This window comes from Polyodon spathula, chromosome 37, assembly GCF_017654505.1.
Source record: "Polyodon spathula isolate WHYD16114869_AA chromosome 37, ASM1765450v1, whole genome shotgun sequence".
NCBI classification, from domain to species: domain Eukaryota; kingdom Metazoa; phylum Chordata; class Actinopteri; order Acipenseriformes; family Polyodontidae; genus Polyodon; species Polyodon spathula.
Window position 1 is genome coordinate 2,272,544 of NC_054570.1, and position 24,561 is coordinate 2,297,104.

General features: G+C 37.3%; 2 protein-coding genes across 7 annotated transcripts in view; both read left to right on the forward strand.

Moving 5' to 3' along the window:
- fli1rs (Fli-1 proto-oncogene, ETS transcription factor-related sequence) overlaps positions 1-17,984 on the forward strand; it is an 18,765-nt gene extending 781 nt beyond the window's left edge. For 2 of the 5 annotated variants that reach the window (XM_041235510.1, XM_041235514.1), the window contains exons 2-9: positions 6,689-6,891; positions 9,301-9,467; positions 13,026-13,229; positions 13,469-13,540; positions 14,547-14,609; positions 14,931-14,993; positions 15,088-15,135; positions 17,024-17,984. In XM_041235510.1, coding sequence (XP_041091444.1) covers positions 6,689-6,891; positions 9,301-9,467; positions 13,026-13,229; positions 13,469-13,540; positions 14,547-14,609; positions 14,931-14,993; positions 15,088-15,135; positions 17,024-17,553 — 1,350 coding nt within the window. In that variant the 3' untranslated portion in view covers positions 17,554-17,984. Of the gene's footprint in view, positions 1-6,265; positions 6,300-6,688; positions 6,892-9,300; positions 9,468-13,025; positions 13,230-13,468; positions 13,541-14,546; positions 14,610-14,930; positions 14,994-15,087; positions 15,136-17,023 lie in introns of those variants that run through there. The other 3 variants (XM_041235513.1, XM_041235511.1, XM_041235512.1) reach the window with 3 other exon arrangements.
- A 4,110-nt stretch (positions 17,985-22,094) lies between these two features.
- The window catches only part of LOC121304393 (rho GTPase-activating protein 33-like), a 40,283-nt gene continuing 37,816 nt past the window's right edge, over positions 22,095-24,561 (forward strand). Inside the window, exon 1 of one of the 2 annotated variants that reach the window (XM_041235501.1) lies at positions 22,095-22,170. In XM_041235501.1, the coding sequence (XP_041091435.1) occupies positions 22,152-22,170 (19 nt within the window). In that variant the 5' untranslated portion in view covers positions 22,095-22,151. The remainder of the gene's footprint in view (positions 22,171-24,561) is intronic. The other variant, XM_041235505.1, reaches the window with a different exon arrangement.

The window sequence follows — 24,561 nt, forward strand, 5'->3', positions numbered from 1 at the left end:
AATAATTCTACTATACGATTACCAATACTTACAATAATAATTTAGTATCGGGAATGTATACAATGTTTAGAATGAAGTCTTCAAATTACCATTAAAATTGACCTGAAACATTATATATTATTCGCATATTAACTGGACTATTATGTAAATTTATATATATATATATATATATATATATATATATATATATATATATATATATATATATATATATATATATATATATATATAAATATATTTATTTATATTATATTAATATATAATAACGTCATGATTTATTCACAATGAATTTACATACACAAATGTTACTTAAATGTATGTGTGTAAAAAAAATGTATGTGTGTCATATATATAAGTCCTATAGAGTTTTGTGCACTATAATGATTGTGTTTCATTTAATAGTGTAATCATTTAGAAGTGTTATTTAAACAATTTCTAAAATGGCTTTTAAGCAGCTGTGTGTTTATTAGATCTGTTTGCTACAGCTAACAGTTCACTACGGTTGGCTTCTGTTGGCGCTTTTACAGAGTTTGTCCCCATACGTTATAAAAGATTAAAACAATGTTAAAGATCTATCTATCTATCTATCTATCTATCTATCTATATCTATCTATCTATCTATCTATCTATCTATCTATCTATCTATCTATCTATATATATATATATATATATATATATATATATATATATATATATATATAAATGGCAATAAACAGCTATTGTTATAATAACGGCAAGAATGTTGCTTATTAACCTCTTCTACAGGCATGAAATGTGTTAAAAATGCACAGAAAGGGCCTTTAAAAATCATCTTTTATTTGCTGTTACTCTCCCCTATTGTCATTGTTCGTCATTCTAATACTAAAACAGATTTGCATTTAGCCCTTCTTTGCCATTGTGTTATGTTCCAAATGAAGACTGTTGCTATCTTGAACAATAAGCAAGATTCCGTGGTAGGAATGTGTCCAGGATCCTAATTGATCAGCTTTTTTTTCCCAAGGATGGATGGGTTATTTAAAGAATAGTATGGCATGCAAACCCCTTCATCAGGTGTCCTTATCAAGAGAAACAGGGGCTTCCTGCCAAAGCCTCAAACTTCCTGCCAAAGCGTCTGTTGGCTCTCGCTCTACACAAGAGCAAATAGGCCTTTAGGTGGCTTTCTTTTGCAAAACAGAACATTTAATCTGTATATTTTAATGCACATACACCAGCAAAATAGCTGTGTCTCTTTCTCTAGATATGATTTGTATACCAGCCTTATTTTGCACCCTTTTAAAGTTGTTTTTGTATGTATGTATTTTTTTATTGCAAAACTGTCTCTAGGTCTTGCATAGATCAGGCTGCAAAATACTCCAAAACCACAAGTTTGCAGCAGTTTGCAGCTGACAACGCATCCCCTCGCCTTGCTTGCAGAATCAGCTCAGCTCAAACCAGAAGCTTCTGCTTTTTCAGTAACAGCAACCAACAGAAAGCAGAAACCAAAGATCATAGATTTTATGATAAGAGGACTGGCTAAAAATATGACAATACCAAGCTAAGTGTAGTATGTGGATTAACATTCATTACCAAATTAATTATAATAATAACCATTACTTTATCAAACATTGCAATTGTTTAACTAAGTGTAATGCATACAGTTATCTCAAGTAAATATTGGGGCAGATATGTAAATACTGAACTTTTGGATCACCAGTTTTATTCTAACTCTTTGAATTATGCATTGCTGTTTCCTGGTACGAATTCATGGAAGTTTACAATTGCTTTTGTTACCTTGGCAATGTGAGAAAAAGCAAAAACTTCAGTGTGCAAACTTTGAATTAAAGTTGCTACATGCAGTGCTACCAAAAACTGCAAAAGGACTTTACTTCAACTGATCTTATGAAAACAATTCTACCGAAAACTGATCTGAGACCAGTTCCCCAGCAGATCTGAACTGAACCAATCAGGTCAATCTGACGGTTAGTCTGAACAGTCATATGGGCCTGAAATCAGTCTTTATTTTCAGACTAGTCTGAACACAGCTCAAGAATAATGATTGCCCATCTGGATTCTTGTGAAATTGTTCTAGTCACGAGGAAGATCTTTTCGTATTTAGAAATACTAAAATAAACTTAAAATTGTCTTTTTCAATGTATTTGAATTTAAAAGCGTATTTTAGTATTTCAGCTTTACATGCAATAATAAATAAATACATAGAAAGAGCCAGAACCACACAGACAGCCATGGCAACAACAGAAGGGATGAAAAAAAAAACGATTTTTTATGACTGTCATAGTTTAAGAATTGAATAATCACACCTGGATATGTGTTCATTATATACAGCTATATAAGTGCCTTTATTGTTGTGGTGGATATAGGCTATTGCTTTTACATTGTAGAGTAACACAATAAATTTATTTTTTACTTGCCATACCCATTTATCATCAGGACTCAAATTTAGATTTAGGTTTTGATGTAGTGCTATATAGCATCAGGTTATTAATACAGCATTAAATAAATCAGTTATGGGTGGATTTGGGACAGAACCATTATTTCACCAACATTGGTAGAGCAACTGTAAAAACAAATGTATTTCTATGCAACCCGTTGTTTTACTATGATTCTTAAACACTTGATTTACAGTGTACACCCCCAATGATTTGCCTTAAAAGATAAAAAAAAAACAGAAAGTTAAAACACAGACCTGTTAAAAGCAATCATCCTAGCAAGTATTTCCCCTGCCTAATGGTATCAGGTGCTAAAATAAATCAATAAACACACCAGAACATTATTTTAATTGACAACTAGCATTTCTGTGGGGCGGTTTTGGGTTTTGACAAGTGGTAGGAGTTTGAACAGAAAGAAAGCTTTGGGGGAGGACCTTATTTTATTTTATTTTGTAGGAGGCTGTAAGCGTGCTGAATGCATTTGGATTTGTAGTTGTAATTAAATGGCACCACAGACCACTGGAATTACTAGAAAGGCAAGGAATGAGTTAACCTGGTTAGGTTGGCATGGATATAAGTAGGTGTATAAATATATGGTAGCATATTAGTAAATGATAAAACAAAATGGATACACTTGTATAGGTGTGTTATGAGTTTCCAAACGTACATGGCCTAGATTGCAAATTGAATTAACCCTAATGCTATATGGTAAGAAAATATAAATCTATATTTTCATTCATTTACCCCAGCCTTTAATCAACTCCATCTGGTGATTTTATAAAACTAGAACTAAACGAGATAAGATCAGATCATTTGTCCCATCAATGGGGGTGGTTACTAGTGAACGCTGCCACCAACAACATGAATTCCATGTACTAGCTATTGAAAGTTTCCCCTCAGTTTTCCACTGTATCCTCTGGTCCTCATTTCTGTGCTTTTAGAAATAGTGAAGTGGGTTGATTTTGAACGTCACTCAGGGGCAGATTAAATTAAATTCGTTCAGGCGTTGTAGAACCCGCATTGGGTAAGTCAATTTTTTAAAAGACAGACCTATTTCCACTGAGCTATAATGTTAAGGCATAGCTCATATGAATTAGTAAGGTTAATAATAGGGGTATAACACAGCACTGTTGGTAGTTATAACTGTTTTATATTTTTCTTTGACTCTTGAATACATGCATTGTCATACGGCATGCCCGTAATAAGTCAAATGAAGAGACATATACAACACAACTTAAAAAGAGGAAGTGAAACACCAAGGCCAAAAACACATCATAGGACATTAAATGAAATATAAAATGGACCAGATATCACACCAAACATAATTATAGACTATACAAGAGTAAACGACTCCGTACTATAAAGATTAGGCATTGATTGCTGTACTGTTTAATTGGATTTCTATTTATTAAAGAGGCACACAGTAAACCATATCTAATCCTGTCCCTCTACAAACCAGCATTCTGTATCGACCAAACTCCTATTGAAAATAATGCTGTGATACCCGCTACAACTCCAAAGCTGTCGATTATAGAGTACGACATTATTTGTAAGTTTTGTCTGACTAAAACGGGGCTTCTCAAACTCTCTGTCTGCTGGTTTTCATTCCAACCGAGTTCTCAATTACTCAACTATACCCTTAATTGAACTGATTATTTTTAATTACACGTTTTTACTTGTTTTCAGCTCTTAAACAGTTTCAAGTTAGCTATAACATTGTAAGTAACTTAAAAGGGGTCCCCAGGACCGAGTTTGAGAGCCTCTGTTCCAAACTCAATGTAAACTGTGCAGTCTGGCAACAGGTCCTGCGATTTTTAAATGTTAAATCAAACATTTGCGTAAATACGCACATGTCCCGTATTGTACTGCTACATTATAATACTGTACTTACAAGAAATGTATGACAAACTATTTTAATACTATTACAGTGCATGCAATGCGTCTTGATTTGCTGTTGCAAGACCAAGCAATTGGGAGACATTATGGATTTATGTTTAAATACATTTATCCCGCCTTTGCTATAGGCGGCGCACAGAATTTTTTAATTAATCAAGATATGTAAGCTTGTGTGTCTGTTAACATTATTATTATTATTATTATTATTATTATTATTATTATTATTATTATTATTATTATTATTATTATTATTGTTGTTGTTGTTGTTGTTGTATTTTGCATACTGTTCCGCAGGAGCGTTTCTTTACAATATTTCCCAGACGCCCCGCCGACTATTGAGAGCCAGCGTTTATTATGTAACATCCCGAACATCTTCAGATACTTCAAATGCAATCATGGAGAATCCACTAACATGATACAACCTCATAGCATTAACAAAACTACATTGCAACATTCCAGCAATATGGTGAAAAGGTTGAGTCAGTGGGTAATGAGTAGCAGTTTTATTTTATAATAATGCCACTGTATTGTACAGCACCAAAGGATAAAGCAAAGGTAAACAAAGATGTGCAAAGCGTTAGAAAATGAACAAGCAGAAGAACAAATCTGCATTGAAAAACTGAATTACATCTACCACTGTTAATAATAATAATAATAATAATAAATAATAATAATAATAATAATAATAATAATAATAATAATACGGGAAAGATAAAGGCTTATTAAAAAACAAACCAAAAAAAAAAAAAAAAACATTGTAACTTGAAATCTGCAACTGTTTAAGAGCTGAAAACAAGGGGAAAAAAGTCCAGTTAATCAAATAATTAGTTCAATAAAGGGTCTAGTTCAGTAATTGAATGCTTAGTTGGAATGAAAACCAGCAGACACAGGGGGTCCCCAGGACCAGTGTTGGGAACCACTGATCTGGTCTAGAGGAATGCTTTTGGATGTACCCACATGCCAGTATGAGTTTATAGCATCCTTAACTGTGATTGAATGCAGATCTATAGCTTGCTATGAAAACGGAAACATGAAGTATTTGTTCTTCTTCCCAGATATTGGAAGAAAATCTTTGGAGGGTTTTGTTTCATTGTTTAGTTTTATGTTAAGGGTGTCTGAATCAGGAAGTGGGTGGTGTATGGAGAATAAGGTTTCATAAGCAATAATGTGGTGACATATTTTAAAAGTGTATACTCCATTCTTTAAATTGTTGTTTCTTTAATCCTTCTTGTGAATGAAACAATCTGAGACTTACCCTGTTTAGTACAGATAATTAAAACCACAGAAAAAGAGAGACGCTTTTTAGAAAAAAAAAAAAAAACATTATTTATTGTTTATAAAATGTATTTTAGCATGGACAACTTAAATCTGACAGTGTACAATGAAACTTCAACATGTAGGTAACATTGAAATGTCTTTTTTTTTTTTTTTTTTAACAAACTGGATAATAAAGTAATTATGGCCATATATACAAAAGGTACCAAAAGCAACTAAACATTTTATTTTATTTTTTTTTAAATCTCGTAAATAACTAAAATGCGAACCAAGTTAATTTGCATTTATGTGGAAAGACGTGTTTGAACGTCACTGTGAGGGGCAGCAGGAAACGCCTGGGCTGTTTGCACAGTAACCCTGAGCTGGGACGGTCCAAAGGGCAGCCGGTCAGGGACGTGAAGAGGAAGTCAAAGACTCATTCAAACATTGTACTGCACCAAACAATCAGGGGACAAACCTCTCCGGATGTAACACTGTGAGGGCTTCAGAAGGTTAGCCGCGGCATTGTGTTTTGCTAAGACAGATGCCAGAAAGATAAATTCCAGTCATTTAAGCTTTAAAGACTGTTTAATAGATATATAGTCAACCCTAACCAGTGCTTTAAGCGCAGTACAGAAACCAAGAACTGAGGACACAGCTGGAAATTAAGTGGAAATAGACTTAGGACAGAGGGGAGATACTTCTTCACACAGAGTGATGAGGGTATGGAAGGGGTCACCTAGTCATGTTGTTGAGGCAGAATCACTGGGATCCTTTAATGGATGAGATGGATTGAATTGCCTCCTCTTGTTGGGAAATGTTCTTATGTTCTCATATTATTCACACACTTGGGACTCATTGGACTGTATGAGAAGGACAGAGAGTTTGAAAAGCGATTTTATCAGGGTTTATTTGTGAAGGCACTGCTCATGAGGAATAATGTAATGATATTGGCTATTGTTAGAGACGGTGTTAACAGTCACTAAAACATTAGCTATTAGAAACAAATTGTTGAGCGGACATCATGAATGTTTGACTAACTTATCCCTTTTTTTTTTTTTTTTTTTTTTAAACCGTATCCTAATTTTTATTATTCTTTTTTTCAACACCAGGAGGCGCTGTCAGTGGTGAGTGAAGACCCGTCAATATTTGAGTCCTCCTATGGCTCCTCCCACTTAATGAAGACAGACATGACATCAGAAGGTGACTTCAATCGGGGTTCTAAAGAGAGTCCCGAGACAGTGGAACAGGACTGGCTCCACCAGAGCGGACGGGCACCCATCAAGAGAGAGAATGAACACGTCAATGGCAACAGGTCTGAAGGCTTTTTACTTTACTGAAGCCCAGCTTGCACAAGGACTCATGGTTCAAAAAGCCATGTTTTCTTGTGGTAGCCGGCTGTTTCTGATCTGGTCAATCAGAGGAGTTGTTGAGCTGATGATCATGTGGCTATTTAAGATGGTATGATGCACTCGATAATGTATGGAATGTGGTTTTAATCTTGACATTTTCTATTGATCGATTATCCATCCGATCTATGATCGATTCATTGATCAATCACACCTGCTTGCTGGTGATATTACAGCTTATCATATCCACCTGTATAACAGTTAACAGTTGGACCAATTAACGAATTGATTGACCAGATGCTGACATAGTTACTTAGTAGGTCCAGGCAGGAAATTAACCTCTTCCTTGCCAAACACCAAAAGCAACCCAACAATATACAGAGTTCTGTTCTTTACAGTTTAAATACAGTTTGGGATGTATTTAACATGCCCAAGGTGTTGTTATGGTGTAAAACAGCTACATGGGCATAAAACATTGACTTAAAAGATATATAGATATCTCATGAGTTAAGGCTTTGACATGGCATCAACCAGCTGGCTTTGCTTTACACGGTACTCGTAAAAATGCTCTCCACTGAACCGGTGTTTTTAAGTGCATTATGCTTGAGTCTAGACAGTGGGACTGTAACATTGACTCTTTGGGAAATAATAATATGTTTGAAAGTACCGCTGTGGAACAACTGTGGGTGGAAGGGCTTCAGCGTTTCGCCTGGCCATTAGACACCCGTGTGCAGTTAAAATTATGCTTATCCTTGGCTGGCATAGTTGTTCAAGGACACTTAAACCATCACAATTGAATAAGGACTTCTGTAGATTTATGTAAAAACTCAAGAGTGACACACAGACAGAGAGAAAGGCAGGCAGACAGAGAGACATACAGACAGATATCATAAATCAAAACCACTTAAGCAGGTCTCTAGATATACATTGGTCTGGGCAGACCAACAGATGGGCATCTTCTTTGCACACTCCCGTTATGACATGCTCGTTAATCTGGCTTCAACAGAATTTGACTCTGGGGTGGGGGTGGAGGGTCTCAAGATGAGTGAAGATTTGTAAGTGTCAGACAGCCTTCGTACACCCCCGGATTATGGTAGATTCAATAACTAACAAAAAGTTCCTTAGAAAGTTTCAATATGTTTTATCAAGCCAAGTTTTTTACATTGAAAAAAGTGACCATACGTTCCAGGGTTCAATCAGAACAATACATCTAAATCAAAAAAGAGAAATATTATAGGACTATAACCAACTAGCAGCTCAATACTTAATGTTACAAAATATTGAGTAGACAGGAATATATTTAAAATGAAAAAAAAAAGATTCATAACTGTACATTTATTTTGCTAAACAATACAATTAAAACCTATACAAAGTTCACTTAAACACACTTAATTGTAATGAAATATAAATTATTTAAAATAAACAACATATACATTTTCACATGGACAGATATGATCACCCCAATGGGGAAATCACTAATACAATCCATACATTTAATCAGAAGCTGCTCACTCAGTCAACATTTCAAAGTACTTTTTGATAAAGATGAGATTCAAACTAGCATCCTTCGGGAGACAAAAGTAGTGGTAATATGACAAGCTGTTGCATTTTAATAGGAAAAAAAAACAAAAAAAAACAGCCTTGTGTTTTGATCACCTTTTAAAAATGTATTATGCTGAATACAGATCTTGCTGATGGCTCACATGCTTGTGTTGCACAATTAAAATGCATAGCAGAGCACAATTGTAAAAATACAGAGTTTTACACAGGGCTATTGTTTTCACCTAAAGCGCTTTTCTTGTGCTGGCATTTGATTCTGTATTTTAAATGTGATTGCACTTCTTGTTCTCAACAGTACAGTACACGTTTTCTCGCTGGTCTGTGGTCCTATAGTGCAGCCATTACGTGTTATCTATGCTTGTCAACTCTTTGTCCGTTTTCCAAGAAGTGGTAGATGACATGTAAACATTATTTTAAATGCATGTGCTTCAGATATGAATGTAAAAACAGTCCCTGAAAACTCAAGAAGACCCAAGAGAATTTGACTCTTGGCATCTGCAACAGATCAGCCTCCAAAAGGGCACAGAGCAAATGGAGCAGCCATTGGCGTGATCTTGCATAGATGGAACATGCTAACCTGTCTTGATTTTAAAACATGAGTTGCCAGGGGAACGCCACGTGGCTCACCTATTTAGTCATGACCGTGTGCAGGGTGTCATATAGTTATGTTAATTGGGCACACTAAAATTAACGCTGGGCAATTAACAGCCAGGATATTGTTTGGAAGGCTGCCAAATAAAGCAATTTTTGAATGTGGTGTAGACCAAGCATAAACATCAAGACAAGGTCTAACAGGAATATATATTTTTTGGAAGCAGGGAATCTCCAGTAGACTGTAGTGTTACCAAAAGGAGCAGGATTATAAACAACGCAGAGGTAAATCACCTTGGTTACCAAACCAGCTACCAGGAACAGAGGAATACTCCCCAGACCAACACTCCGAGCAGCACCACAGAGGAGAAGAGAGTCATTGTACCAGCTGGTAAGACATCTTTGTGTTTCAATGGTCTTTTATCACAATGATTTATTGTGTATAGTGTATTTATTTTTGCTGTAGTAGTTTTCCAGCATGGTACATAATTATCTAAGATGAAACTGCAACAGAGAAGCATACAAAACCAACAAACACAACGTAAAACTGGTAAGAAATTAAATATTTAAAAATAACACCACCCTCACAAAAAGCCAGGTAGTTTTTATTATTATTAATTTAACTGATAAAGTAGGAACACCAAACACCCACAAATGGTACTTTGATAAGTAAGGCCTTAACAACATTTACCAACAAAAGTAGGCCATTCAGACCCATCTAAACTTGTCCGGTTCCTAGTAGCTGACTGATGTTCAAAGCATTGTCAAGTTTTGTTTTAAAGCATCGAAGTGATTCTGCCTAAACAACATGATTAGGTAACCCATTCCATCCCCTCACCGCTCTGTGTGAAGAAGTGTCTCCTTCCCTCTGTCCTAGGACTATCTCCACACATTCTTCTTTTTTCCAAAATAGGTTTAGTTCCGTCAGACTAGCTTCCTGGGTCCTGGGACTGGTTGCTGTTTATTGGACTCTCCAGGGCCAAGCTGTCCCTTGATTCTTTGGGGCCTAATATTCAAGGCCCTAAAAAAAACTAGCACAAACAACCAGTCCTCAGATCAGGAGATCGAATAACTTAAGTTGCACAACTTTGCTCTGTTGCAAAATGAATTCAGAGAAAATGTAGCAAGTGTAAGAGGAAGTCGAGGAGGAACAGGCAAAGAATTCTGCTGGTTTCTGATGACTGTGACCTATGATAACATATTTTGAACTCAAACTGGAGCAAGGTAATTCAATAATTCTAGAATACACAAGTGGTTTGTATATGACAGGGGATGACAGGCTGTGGAGGTATGATTGTAATGCAAATTGGTCAGCATTGAGTCATCTCTCGTTCTCTGTCTCTCTTGTATACTTTATCCACACTTCCAGTCTAATCCCAGGGCTTAAAGGACACAGCTACGAAGTAGGGCTGAAAGAACTAAGAGCTATTTAGCCTGGAACAAAAATGAATTAGTGAGGACATGACCTAAGTCTTTAAAATCTTGAGCTAGTTAACCTGAACTGATACTTTAACCGCAGTACGAAAACCAGGAACAGAGTACACAGCTGGAAATTAAGTGGAGCTAGACTTACAGTAGGACAGAGGGAAGGAGACACTTCTTCACACAAAGATTGGTGAGGGTATGGAATGGGATAGCTAGTCATGTTGTTGAGGCAGAATCACTGGAATCCTTTAAGACCCGACTTGACAAAAGCTCATTCAGCTTAGATAGGCCTAATGGTCTCCTCTTGTTCATAAATGCTCTGTGTTTAGAATAATGAGGACAGGTTTTTACAGCATTACTGCCCAGGTTAGTTAAAAGAAGACAAACCTGCATTTATTGAACTGATTCTCCCCACTGACTGTTGTTGTTGTAGTATTTCCAAGAAAAGGTATCTTATCTGATATCGCTGATGTGGTTAAATACTATCCTGTTCCATCCTTGGCGTGGTGGTTAGCCCTGCTGCCTCACAGCGCCAGGGTCCTGGGTTCGATTCTGGTCTAGGGGTCTGTCTGCGTGGAGTTTGCATGTTCTCCCCATGTTCGTGTGGGTTTTCTCCAGGTATTCCAGTTTCCTACCACAGTCTAAAGACATGCTGTTCAGGTTGATTGGTCATTCTAAATTACCCTGTGTGTGGTTCCCTGTGATGGACTGGCATCCCGTCCAGGGTGTAGTCCTGCCTTGCGCCCTGTGTCTGCCAGGTTAGGCTCTGGCTCACCGCGACCCCCTGTAAAGGATTAAGCAGTTAATGATAATGGATGTAGCATGTGCTTTTGTCAGAGTTATGTTTCTTATAGTTTTATCCATTACTTTAAACAGCCGTAAGTGTCAAATAGACCCACACTTCAGCTGCAGCCTTCGCCATTCTTTCTTACAGTGTTTATCTCCATTTGCTGCATCTGTAGAAATGATTTTCTTTGTAATTATTTTGTTTTGTTGCACCTTCTCCTATTCACCTCCCAGTCTGTTTGAGGTTGTGGAGGGGCTGGCGAATGTGGTCTCCGTCTCCTCCACACGGTTCAATCAATGAAAGGCTGGCAATGGCCGCCCCATTGAGCTGTTTTAAAGGAAGTGTCGGCTTCCTAGTATTTTCTAAAGCATATAATTTCCTTTGTATGCTCACTCTGTTCTTCCTTTGCACTTTTACAGCCTAGGTTTGAATCTTCCATGACATTCCTTTGAGAAACGTGCCTCCTGATTCTGCAGGGCGTGGTTTTAGATAATAAAAATAAATGGAATATCTTCAAGAACAGTAGTAAAGCAACTTGAGTTTGTGACGCATGCTGGAAATCAACCAGTGTCAACTTCCTGAGGCAGGATTTCCTGGCGAACTAGACTGGGCTCAAATCTGTGTATGTCGTTAATGGAGACTACCCCCTTTATTAACCCATTAGAGGCCTAGTCTTTTAAAGAGGTAAAAATGGTTGTTAGTTTTACAAACCTAGACCCAAACAGCTGAGTACTATACAGTAATATAAGCTTAAGCACACTCAAGGAGTTTGTGTCTTATTTTTAATTGGCCATAACAAATACCTATATGCCTTCCGAAATTATGTGATGATGTAGCGGTGATTGTTTGAAATTTTGAGAATGGAGAATATGTCTGACCTTTGGTTACTGATGAAAGTATCGATTATTTAGATCACAGATTATTTATCTAGCAGCCATTGTGTCACTTTTAAACAGAACAGATATTACATTATGAAATAAAACAAAGCATGCATCGTGCTGTTCTGACCATCTCTATTCACGACGAGACTTATTGCAATAGGGAGTACTTTAAGATCGTTGGCAAAATGAAGAGTTCTCTGTTATCTTAACTCTATGATCTCTAGTAACATGGCTTTGCATTTTTTTTTTAAATGACACTAGTATGTATTGCTAGATGTTGGCCCAATCCAAGAGTCCCATTCACCTGTCAGTTATTCTCAGTTACCAAAACATACTTTGGAGCCACCTAGTGGTGGTTATGCGTATTAATCATAATGTATAAACGGAGCGTTTTAAGAAATTGACAGTGCGACTATAGTGATTTACAGAAAGTTACTTTTGAGGGTAATTAATTTATTTATAACCTACCAGTTCTTTTTTTTTAAAATTGTTATTCATAAAATGACCAAGAACTAATTTACAGAATAGCAGTTTAGGTTATACTGGTAAATGTATATAGAACTTTAAACGCTGGGTCGGTTAAGTTCGATTAACGTGTCATTTCTCTCAAATCCTTATATAAATGGGGCCATCAGCTGGTAACTATATAATTGCCAGTTTTGTATTATTATTATTATTATTATTATTATTATTATTATTATTATTATTATTATTATTATTATTATTATCACTGTTACCATGACAATGGTTATCCATGATAAATCTGGGTTGACCATATCAACAGTTCATAATTTAACCTTGTAAGAAAAGCAAGGTGTAATTATAATACAGGGATGGTAAGTTCTGATTCTTGCAGATCCTGGGGTGTGGACACAGGAACACGTCAAGCAGTGGGTCGACTGGGCAATTAAAGAATACTGCCTCATCGACGTGGACGTCTCTCGCTTCCACAACATTGATGGGAAAGAACTCTGTAAACTCAACAAAGAAGATTTCACACACATGACCTCGGAATACAACACCGACATTCTACTGTCGCACCTCAATTACCTCAGACAAAGTGAGACTCATTAGATAAAGCTTAGCAAATTAGACCTTTTTATTCTCATGTTTTTTTTTTTTCTTTCAATGATTTGCTCTACTGTATATACAATAACTTGCTAACTAAATTAGTCATGCAAGCATTATTAGGGAGGTTAGTGTAGGGAGATTTAAAACAGAGACCACTTCAGTTTAGTATGCATTTTCTTTCAAGGAATGGCAGTGTATCCCCTCTAAAGCTTTCATTCTGTCCTGCAGGCAGCCCAACCTTCTCCTATCCACCTACTCCACAAATCACACAACAGCAGCCGCGGGTTCATGTTAAGACTGGTAAGACATGCCTTGAAACTTAGCTGCAAACTGGGTGCTTTATTTCAGCGGCACAGCGCAGATGCCACAATAATACCAAATCCTCATGATATCACTTTCCCCATATGCATTCTGGAAGTTGAAAATTTCCCGCAGTCTTTAAGAGTCAGGGGCGTTGCCTAGGTGGCAGTGCCTTGTAATTGGTGTAGTGTGTAGAGGAAATCAGCTTAGATTTGCAGAGTCAATGAAAAGGGGTCAAGTGATCAGATTACGAGAATGTGCACCTGATGGCCAATAGCTTTGCCTCACCCTATAGAGTGAACTTATTTTGCTTCATAAAGTCAAATAAAACCTGCCGAATGATGTTAACATGTTGAATTACATGTTTGTAGTTTTACATGTGACCAACTGACAAAAACTGACAAAGGTGACATGAAATACTGTATTACTATTATGGCTTCCGTTAGACGTTTGACATATCATTTTGTAGTTTCTTTGCTTATATGATGTTAATAACCAAGGCTAGGCCAGACAGTGGGTTCTAGATGCAGATGCTAGACAAGGCTTGCAAAATAGCCCAGCCCTGATTCAATACGTAACACTGTACTTGAAAATAAAGAGGAACTGCAATACACGCTGGGGTCTGTTTGAGAAATAATAATGATAATGAATAACTATGACAATGTTTAACCTTTGAAGTCCCATAGGCCAGGTTCTCTGTGTTTAAAGGCAGGTTTGTTGATTCCTCTGCTCACACTCAAGCCTTGAACGCTGTCTTTTCTAGAGAGAATAATATTTTTTGCAAAATGACCACAGCAACTTTTAAATAACTTTCGTAAGGGGTGTATCCCTCCTTCACCCACAAGGAACGAGGACACAACTCCGGAAACCAAAACAGGAAGCAGCTGCCGCGCAATAGGAAGCTAGCTCCGACCATTCATCTCGGGTCATTCACGATTGATTTAAAAGTCATAGAGAGGTTTTTTTTTTTTTTTTTTTTTTTTTTAATTTTTTTATTTCTTTATAGAAAATACTTACGAGGAGATCAGAAGGTCCAGTTGGGTGGCTCCTATAAATTCTGTCCAAAAGGGTAATTAATTTTGTTACGTAATGCTGTGATTTCTGTAGTATATGGGGAGTCAAAGTGGGGGGGACACGTATAGAGGTTTAGTTAGGGGGGGTTTAGATAGAGAAATTAAATTGCCAAATGATTCATTCTGCTTAATCCGTAACCTAACCAAGGTAAATGGATTCATAACTGGTTAAAACACAGGAAACATAGCCAGGGGAGTATCTTCAAGTTGGGGCCATGTTCCCTGGGCAGGGGTTAAGGGGGGCAGTGCTGGGACCCCTGGAAACCTAAAGGAATTGTAGCTAGATTTTTTAATCTGCTGGTGTGATTTTCTTACAGGATCTCCAACTCAGATTCATCCCACCAGCAGGGAGACTGAACCCCCTCCTCGCATTGTCCCAGGTAATGAAATTTAAGTCAGGCTGAATTCCAGCTAACATTACTGTGTCTCTGTGGTATGAATTTCTACTGAAATATCCCAACTGGTTCTCAACAGATCCCTACCAAGTTCTTGGACCAACCATCAGTCGCTTAGTGAACCCAGGTAACACAATAATAGCTTTCATTTCAGATCTGCTTGTGCCTCCTCAGTAATAACAAATTATTATTATTATTATTATTATTATTATTATTATTATTAGCCTACATAAATCACAATAACCTGTTCTTGTCTGTGGTTCTGGGAAGTGGGGAATGTGTTGCCTGTCTTGCCCCACTCACAAGGCCTGCTTTCAGATGTCTACATATAAGCTCATCGTCCAGTCTTCAAATACAGATTTTTTAGGGAAAGTTGCCTCATAAGTCCAGTACTACCCCAAGGGCAGGGGTACAAATTTGGTGCTGTGCCTCTAGACTCTAGAGCCAGGCTTACCTCATGTAGCGGCAGCAACATTAAATTCCACCGGCCAGGAGATATGTTTAATTAATTAATTAATTAATTAATTAATTAATTTTTTTTGTATTCCTTAGCAACCATAGATGATGCTAGTTTCTCATTGGGTCTGGACTACTCACATGACCCACCCACACTCATCCACATACACAGGAGAGAAGGTTTGGGGGGGGGGGGGGGGGGGGGGGGGGGGGGGGGGGGGGCGGGTGGGAGGTGGGTTCAAACAAAACCCAGTTTAGCAAAAGTTTAAAATGATATGCACCCCTGCCGTGGGGACGGGTTCCCAATAAGAACGTCCCACTGCCGTCTTTATGACTCAAGGGGGGGGGGGGGGGGGGGGGCACCGCCGCTGTTCAGGACAAGGAACTCTCTGCAAGGATGTTATTGTTGTCACTCAGACAGTGAGTGTTACTCACAATAATTTTAAAATTTATGGAGAACTGTTATAGTCCACTTGATCTGAGTTTTGATAATTATTATTCATGTACACTGGCCATAATAAGGTTCCACATGCCGGGACCGGTAATTTAATTAATTAACTGTGGGATAAAAAAAAAAAAAAAAAAAAAAAAAAAAAAAGAACAATTAGAAATCTTTCAGTCTCTTAACAGTCGATGGGCGAGATATTTCTGAGGTACTTCACAAAAGGTCCCAACACGGACAAGATTTTTTTTAAATATGCAACAAGGGCACAAGGAAATTCAAAAATTAATTTTTGATTGAAATATTATTTCAACAGTCTGAATACAATAGCATTCAGCCTAGCAGTATTACATTACCCATTTCCCCAAGACTATAGGAATGTATATAGTAAGTCAAAATTTTCATTGAAAGTCATTCATAACCAAAAGGATCTATGGAACCGAAATCCACAGATCTGTGTAAGGGTTAGTGAACAGACCATTTGACTTTCATGATGAGCTGCATTGCCTGTGACACTGTGACACTGGATCCTGTTAATAGCAATGGCATTGTAATTGGTTTATTCAGATGTATTTCTTGCAGAAGAAACCTTCTGTATGTTGTTAAAATGTACGTGAAGTGTTTGCACATTTTAAGCCCAAATATTTACAGAATCAAACATTTAGAGAATGAACATCAGAAGAGAGTGTACACATCTATTAGGACAATAGACATAGCCTATGACTTTGATGACTTTGATTCTGGTTATACCTGCTACAACACTATCTCTATCTGACACAAACGGTGTATCAGGGTTGGTCAGCCCAATTCTTGGAGTGACATTCCATTTCAGTAGCTTCTTTAGGAAGGTTGTGTAATTAACCCCCCCCCCCGCCCACAATTAATAACCCTACACCGTTATTCATAATTGACATTTTCTTAAGGTAAAGAACACAAGAAACTTTTGTAACCTTTTTTCTTTATGACTTTCACTAGTTGCCCACCAGATGGTGCCAATGAGCTAAAAGAAAAATATCATCAGAATTTTTTTTTTGGATTATGGATCAAACCGGATAACCCATTCATGCACTTCCTATGTTCATTTCTACAAGATGTATTGCTTTTCTCCTTGCGACAGGCTCGGGCCAGATCCAGCTGTGGCAGTTCCTCCTGGAGCTGCTCACCGACAGCGGCAATGCCAGCTGCATCACGTGGGAGGGGACCAATGGAGAGTTTAAGATGATTGACCCGGACGAGGTGGCGCGACGCTGGGGGGAGAGGAAGAGCAAACCCAACATGAACTACGACAAGCTGAGCCGCGCCCTGCGCTACTACTACGACAAGAACATCATGACCAAGGTGCACGGCAAGCGCTACGCCTACAAGTTCGACTTCCAGGGCATCTCGCAGGCGCACCAGAGCCACAACAGTGACCAAAGCGTCCTCAAGTACCAGCCTGAGGTGCAGTATGTGCAGCCGTACCACAGCCACCAACAGAAAATGAACTTCATGGGGTCCCACGGCTCCCCTATGCCTGTCACCTCAGGGAGCTTTTTCGGGTCTCCTTCCCCCTATTGGAACTCGACTACAGGATCCATCTACCCCAATCCTGGGGTTCCCAGACACCCAGGCACTCACGTCTCCTCTCACCTGGGCCCCTTTTACTGAATATCCCGCAGACAGACTCTTACCAGGGGCTGCTATTGGGTAGGAAGGGATCATACACTTGGGGTGCCTTTGATAAGTGCAGAAGGCTGTTCTGGGTCCAAATACTGAGCACAGCAAAACCAAACAAATTTTTATATGAGCTGTTATGTTACTGAACACCACAGATGGACTGAATAACCAAGTACTGTGCACAGTATGTATGTAGATAGACTTTTAACCCTATGAACTGCAAATTGTCAGTCGATACCTCCTGTTACTGTACTTATGGACAATCATTTTGGATTTTTTTTCATGTAAGCATAGCTTATGTTTCATCTCACATGGGTTTTCATATATCCCCAGGAATTAAGAAGAATGGGTTTTGAGACTTTTGTTAGTCAGTGGGAAAAGTAACTTGTGTCTTTGTTATGTGTTTTTTTTTTTTTTTTTTTTTTTCAGTACAAAAACTCTTTGTTACAAATCACCGTCTTTTCTGGAGAGGACACTTCCATTCTAGTTTGCAGGTTAAAATAATAATTGGTTTCCTTCACAGCAATAATGTAAAAAAATTTCTGAAGAAGTGTATAATGTTATACTTGTGCTTTGTAGCATTTATTGCTTTTGTAAGTTTTATGAAGATGCTCATATTTGCACAATTGATACTGTCCAAAATAATAACGAAGGAATTTAATGAGTACTAATTCTGACCAATAGCAGAGTGCACAGTTGGGACAATGGGACAAACCAAATATTTATCATCTTTTTAACACAGGCCTTCAAAACTCAGGGTTTAATCTCTCACTATGCGCAAGTCAGAGTATGTGGGTTCTTTTAAAAACATGCGACAGAATCTACAACCAAAATACACCCCTATCTGTTTAGTACAGCTGGAAGGTGTGTGTCAATCAGCCACATAGACAATTGTCTGTTTTTAGTTCACAAGTTCAGTAGAGAATGTGTTTTCTTCATTCTCTTTTAAAAATAACAATATGTTTGTTATGCATGGAATTTTTTTCCTGTTTCGTGAATGCCGATTTGTATATTATTTCTGAAAAACAGGTCTTTTTCAAGGTCTTAAAATGAGACTTGGTTCCAAAAAAAATAAAATGTTTTAAATAACTTGTGAGTTCAAGCTTTATGAACAGGGCCCAATCATTTACATTTGACAAAAGTTACAAATTAACTCAACAAGTTTTAAATACTTCGTGTTTCACACGGTAACAGGAAAAGAGATTCTTGACTTTGTGATCAAAGCCTTTGAAAGAAGTGTCCCCATTACTCCTGTAAAGACAGTTGCTTAGACAGGTGAGCTGCTAAATAAAGTTGTTTAGGTGTTTAGCCCTCGGTAAATTGTCTATAATTGTGTGTGTACCACATATATATATATATATATAATATATATATATATATATATTATATATATATATAACTATATAATATATATATATATACATGCAAGTATAACGTTATATGGGAGGCTGTACAGTTTTCAGATGTATGCATGGCAGGCTGTACAGTTTCAGATCGTATTCTTCACGTAGCCTTCATTTTCATTCTTTTCTTGTGTAGCATATTCCTGGTTTAATAATGATCTCATTTTGCCCAATCTAATTTAGTGTTCTGTTTATATAATATATATATAACTAGCTTGCGTACTCATCTTGTAAAGTTACTGTTTTTTTTTTTTGTTTGTTTGTTTTTTGTCAATAAACTTTTTGTTTATCTTATACATGGTATGCATGTGTTGTACTCTGTGGAGGCTTTTCAAGAAGGTTACAATTATATTTACATGTGATTTACACTTTTTCTTTTATAAACAGAAGAATAGTTCCCAATGAGAGGAGACAATTTGACCACGCAGTGGTGGGCTAGTTCCTTATTGCTGGTTAATCACAGTTTACTCAAAGCCTCCACTAGCGTTTTCTGCTATTATAAGTATTATATTATATATACCCATATTATAGAGTGTTAATAAAGCATTATAGATGGTTTATAACCATGCAAAAATCATAGACAGAATACATGAATACCATGTCTATTACATGGTTATAACCCATCTACAATGCTGTATTACAATTAATAAGCATCAACTTAAAAGACTGAGATGCAATTCCCTGAGTCCGAGGTCAGGTCTGTTCTGAAGGTGCAAGCTGTACTGACTACCCTTTTCTGCCTCCTCTGTTGTCTAAGTAGTTGATTTCTTAGGGGGAATACAATCAACAAGCATGTGAAGGTGAAGCTGCACTTGCCATGCTGCCAGTAGATGGCAGTAACATTGCAATGTTATTCAGGGAGTGACACTTCTGTTCTTTGAGTGACATATGCCCTGTCTCTTGCCTGTCACGTTTCAGTGTACAGTAGGTCATAAAAATAAGAAGCAGGATCAGGCTTTAGGACTGAGAATAATGACAATCAAAATGTGTCAACAGCAAGAGTTTTGAGCATGACCCTGGAAATACCCGAGCATTTTGAATGTAAGCCTTGTGACTAAATACACAGTCAGTAAGTATCAGTTCTGCACTAAGAATGATTTAAAATAAATCTTGTTCCTTATTGTTTGAGCTGTTCTAAAAACTAAAAACAAGAAGAGTGTACAGCTACGGCCAAAAGCTTTGCATCACCTAGAATTTTAGGATGGAGACATAATTAAAAAAATAATTTAGATCATGTAATCAAACAAACTACAAAATGATATTGCAAAAATCTATTGGAAGACATTATAGCAGTACAGACATTTCAAAATGTCACATTTTTCAATTTTTTCATAAGTATAAGGAAAACTACAAAGCTTTATGTAATTCACTATGTTAACGTAACATTATTCCCAACAGGTTTCATTGGACTTTTTGAAGCAAACTGAGTTCATTATATGGAGTAATTAAGAACAAAAACACACTTATAGACTAAAGAGAAAGTGATATAGGGAATTTAAACCATTTTGATCACACAGATAAATTGGGCCACTTGCAATGGTGAGAAACCTCTGACCTTCAAAGTTGTGGAATACAAGGTCAATCCTTTGTGTTTTATGTTCTCGTGATAGAGTAGAACGAATGATCCAATATTTAGAAAAGCCCTTCTAGACAGAGAGAAGTAGTTCGAAGCAGGCCCATATTGCCACTTGTCAAGGTAGCCATAGCCAATGATCAGGGTTAGTTATAAACTAGGATCCTGTGAATTTTGAAGGAAATGGAAGTTTTTACGTGGGTAATGCAAACCATTTCCCACAATTTACTATGAGGACTGTACTGAGCGACTCTCCCAGCATGGTGAGGACAGACACCCCCATGCAGAACCATTACCAGAGATGACATCCTACCAAGGTCAAGTACTAGCTGGCAGTATTGCTATGTAACCACTAGCTGGCAGTATTTATATGACTGCTTGGTATTTACCATTCCACCTCTAAATCTAAAAACAACAGAGAAAATGAAGGAGTCTTTTGTACTTTACCGGAATTTTTACAAGAGCATCAGCATTGATGATGCAAAAAAATAACCGATGGCATGACCTCTATGTCCTCATAGCTAGTTAGGACCATACCCCCATACCATGCTCCAGACAGCGATAGTCAGCTCTTTCAACTAGTGTAATGTAACCCATTTTCCACAAGGAAGGCATCTGTGGCAGTGTCCTTTACTGCAAGCAGAACCATTATCCCACACTACTGGAAATGAATAAAAAGATTTGCTGCATTGCACTTCTATCAAACCTCTTAGTCATGCCAGCTGTTTCAAGAATGCTTCTCTAGTTCTGCTGCTTTCTGAATACCGGACAGTTTTGACAGCTGGACATTTTTGATTGTTAATGCATACATTCTAAACATGCCTTGTAGCTCCATTTCAGCCCAAGCCCAAGAAACGAATTTCTTACCATATAAACTGAATACTTTTAGTCGTGCAGCACTAGTTGTGCTATTAACACACAGCTATAGACAAAAGCTGCATCACCTAGAATTTTAGGATTTATATATACATGAACAGAATTTAGAATTTATAAAGAAACTACAAAAAGTCAACCGGAAGCCATAAGAGTAGTCCACCATAATATTAAAACTACAAAGAGGTATGTAATTGAATATATTGACGTAACATTATTCAGCCATTTGACTTCATGAAGCACAGTCAGTTCATTCTATAGGGGGGGGGTTTCAAAATTTTTGGCCACTGCTGTAGACAGTGTTGAGTTGTATGCAGCATGTTGCAGTGGCATGTAGGAAAGCAAGACTCCATAGTAGCTGCACACTCCCCCCCCCTTGTGAGGAAGCACAATCCAAGGCTAACCAGGGCCTTCTCCTATCAAACAGAATCAGGTCCCACTGTAGTTTACACCAAACCCCTGCCTTCATGAAACAAGTCGAAAGCACAATTATACACTCCACTTATTTGCACCACAGCATGCTGTCCTTTGAATACCTTTTATGACTTTGTCTGCTGTTTAATGTTGCCTGTCTCTTTAAAAAGGGCCATGTGATATATATGCTACTGCACTTCCTATTTTCAAGCAGCAACATAGTGCAAGCCAATCATCTATCAAGGCAGAAAGGGAAGTCCTCTATTTGATTAAGGCCACCAGGGAACAAGCATAACGAGTTGGTGATACTGCTACATACAACAGCCATGCAAAGAAAAGGCTCAGGTAAGCAGCTGCATTCATTTTAAACATATTGTTCAATTGCCTACTATCGGTAAGTAAGCGCTTCTTACAAGACAGCTGCTGATAAAAGCAGTAGCTTCATACCTGCATCTGTCCCACTGCATAGTCACCGTGGTCAAATACTTTGTAGTCATTCTCAAAGTTGGCGACGGAGACAGTGCTGGTAAGTGCGGTGAAAGGCCAATGCTTTTTAAGGTGGTCGGAGTGTGGTACACACTTGTTGGTTTTATCTAAATGCTGTGAAAGCGCAAGCAGACACAGAGTTTTGAGTTTTTTGGGACCAATATTCTCTACTCTTCATACGGCATTCTGTACAACCGAATAAAGGGGCTTGTTTATTTTACCTGATTTTTTTTTTTTTTTTGTGTAGTTTTTTTTTTTTACCAACTAACAAAAAGAAATCTGTAAATGTTATTGGTCTTCAAAAGTGTAAGCTGTGATGGCATGTGTATGAGATCTGTGGTTTCCAGAGGACTCACTGAAAGGCTGCAAAAACAGAACCAGAATGTGGCCCTTAGTTTAGATGACTAGGTTTGAGCTTGGAATAACCAGGATACCCTTGTATTTGCTCATTTCGATTTGATAATAAGCATTTTATAACACGAAAAGAAAATTTCAGATGAGCTGTGAACCCTATTGGAAGGGACTCTGCAGCAGCAGCAGTCGTTGATGTATAGTTCACCCCCTAGTCTCTGTAAATCGCTTTGGATAAAAGCGACTGTTGATTGACTCATTAGTAATAGGGACTACATTTGAGGGCACATTGTTTTCCTTAGCAATGCTGGAGAGCGCTAGTGCAGACTAGGCATCGGAGAAAGTTTGTAATAGGCATCGGAGAAATGTTTGTTAAAGCAACATAATATATAAGATATATAGGAGATAGATATATATATATATATATATATATATATATATATATATATATATATATATATATATATATATATGAGGAAAACCACAGGAGGAAGTGTGAAAAAAATGCCTCGCTCTCTTGCTAAATCTGTAATGAAACTTCTGTAAAGAACATGATGTCAGCCTATCTGAATAGATAAGACACTTTTCAGCAGTAATGCATCTGTCTTTACATAGACCCCCCCCCACACACACACACACACACACACACTCCCACACAATACAACTGTTGGCAATTAACTGTAAACCTTGACTAATTAACTGTTTTAGACACATGTAGCCTCTCTCTCTCTCTCTCTCTCTCTCTCTCTCTCTCTCTCTCCTCTCTCTCTCTCTCTCTCTCTCTCTATATATATATATATATATATATATATATATATATATATATATATATATATATATATATATATATATGAGTTCAACCTGTTTCAAGTTGCTTATCAATTTGTTATACCTATACCTAGACTTTATTTTCAACTTGACTCAGCTGCTGAAGTGTCAGATATTCTCATTTCAAATGTATTTATTCAAACAGGACAGAACCCAGATGTACATCTCATTTTACAAGGGGCTCCTGGCAAGAGAAGGCAGCAAGAAACAACATTTAAAATCAATGGCAAAAAAGAGATCAGTCATTCAAACAGGACAAAAAACAGATACAACAATCATAAAAGCAGTAATACAAAATAAAAGCATAGAAAAGTCAACGCTTGTACAGACCCTAATAAAGTGACCAGTACAGTATGTCAACAACTTTTACTGTTATACACATATACCCCACTAGTTAGGCACAGTGGCCTACAAATGACCATTTATTTTAAAAGTTTTACAACAGATACAATATCTCACTGTGCATGGTTTAAACAGAACTCTCTGTCAGTGGTACAAACCCTTGTGGTCTTTTCAGCCCATTCCAAGCTAGGACCTCCTTTCAACTACCTCCTTAATTAATTATCTGGACCCCTAGGTTCAACTGAACTATTACATATCTGATAACATGGCCCTGGGCTGCTCAATACAATAAGGACATCATTGAAAAGCAAGCAATGAAAGATGTACTTGCCTAATTTCTTATGTCTTATTTCTATTTAAATCTATTCACGTGTTTGTGATTTATTACATAGTTAATGATGCAACAATCTACGATTCCTTTCAATTTAAATCTTCAGGCATCCTGGTCTATTTATCTATATATTTATAGTCTATTTATCCTTCAATCTTCTGTATTGCACGCTCTCTAATTGTATTTCTTCTGAAATTACAAATTGTAGGTCATTCATGACAATCTCGCGTCATGACAATTGGGAATTTCTTAGAGCAGGGGTTCAACCCTGGTCCTGGGGTTACACTGCATTGCTGGTTTGTGTTCCAACCAAGCGCTCAATTACATAATTGAAGTAATAATTTGCCTAATCTGAACTTGTTAATTATTTTAAACAGGTGGAGATTTCACTTTAGTTC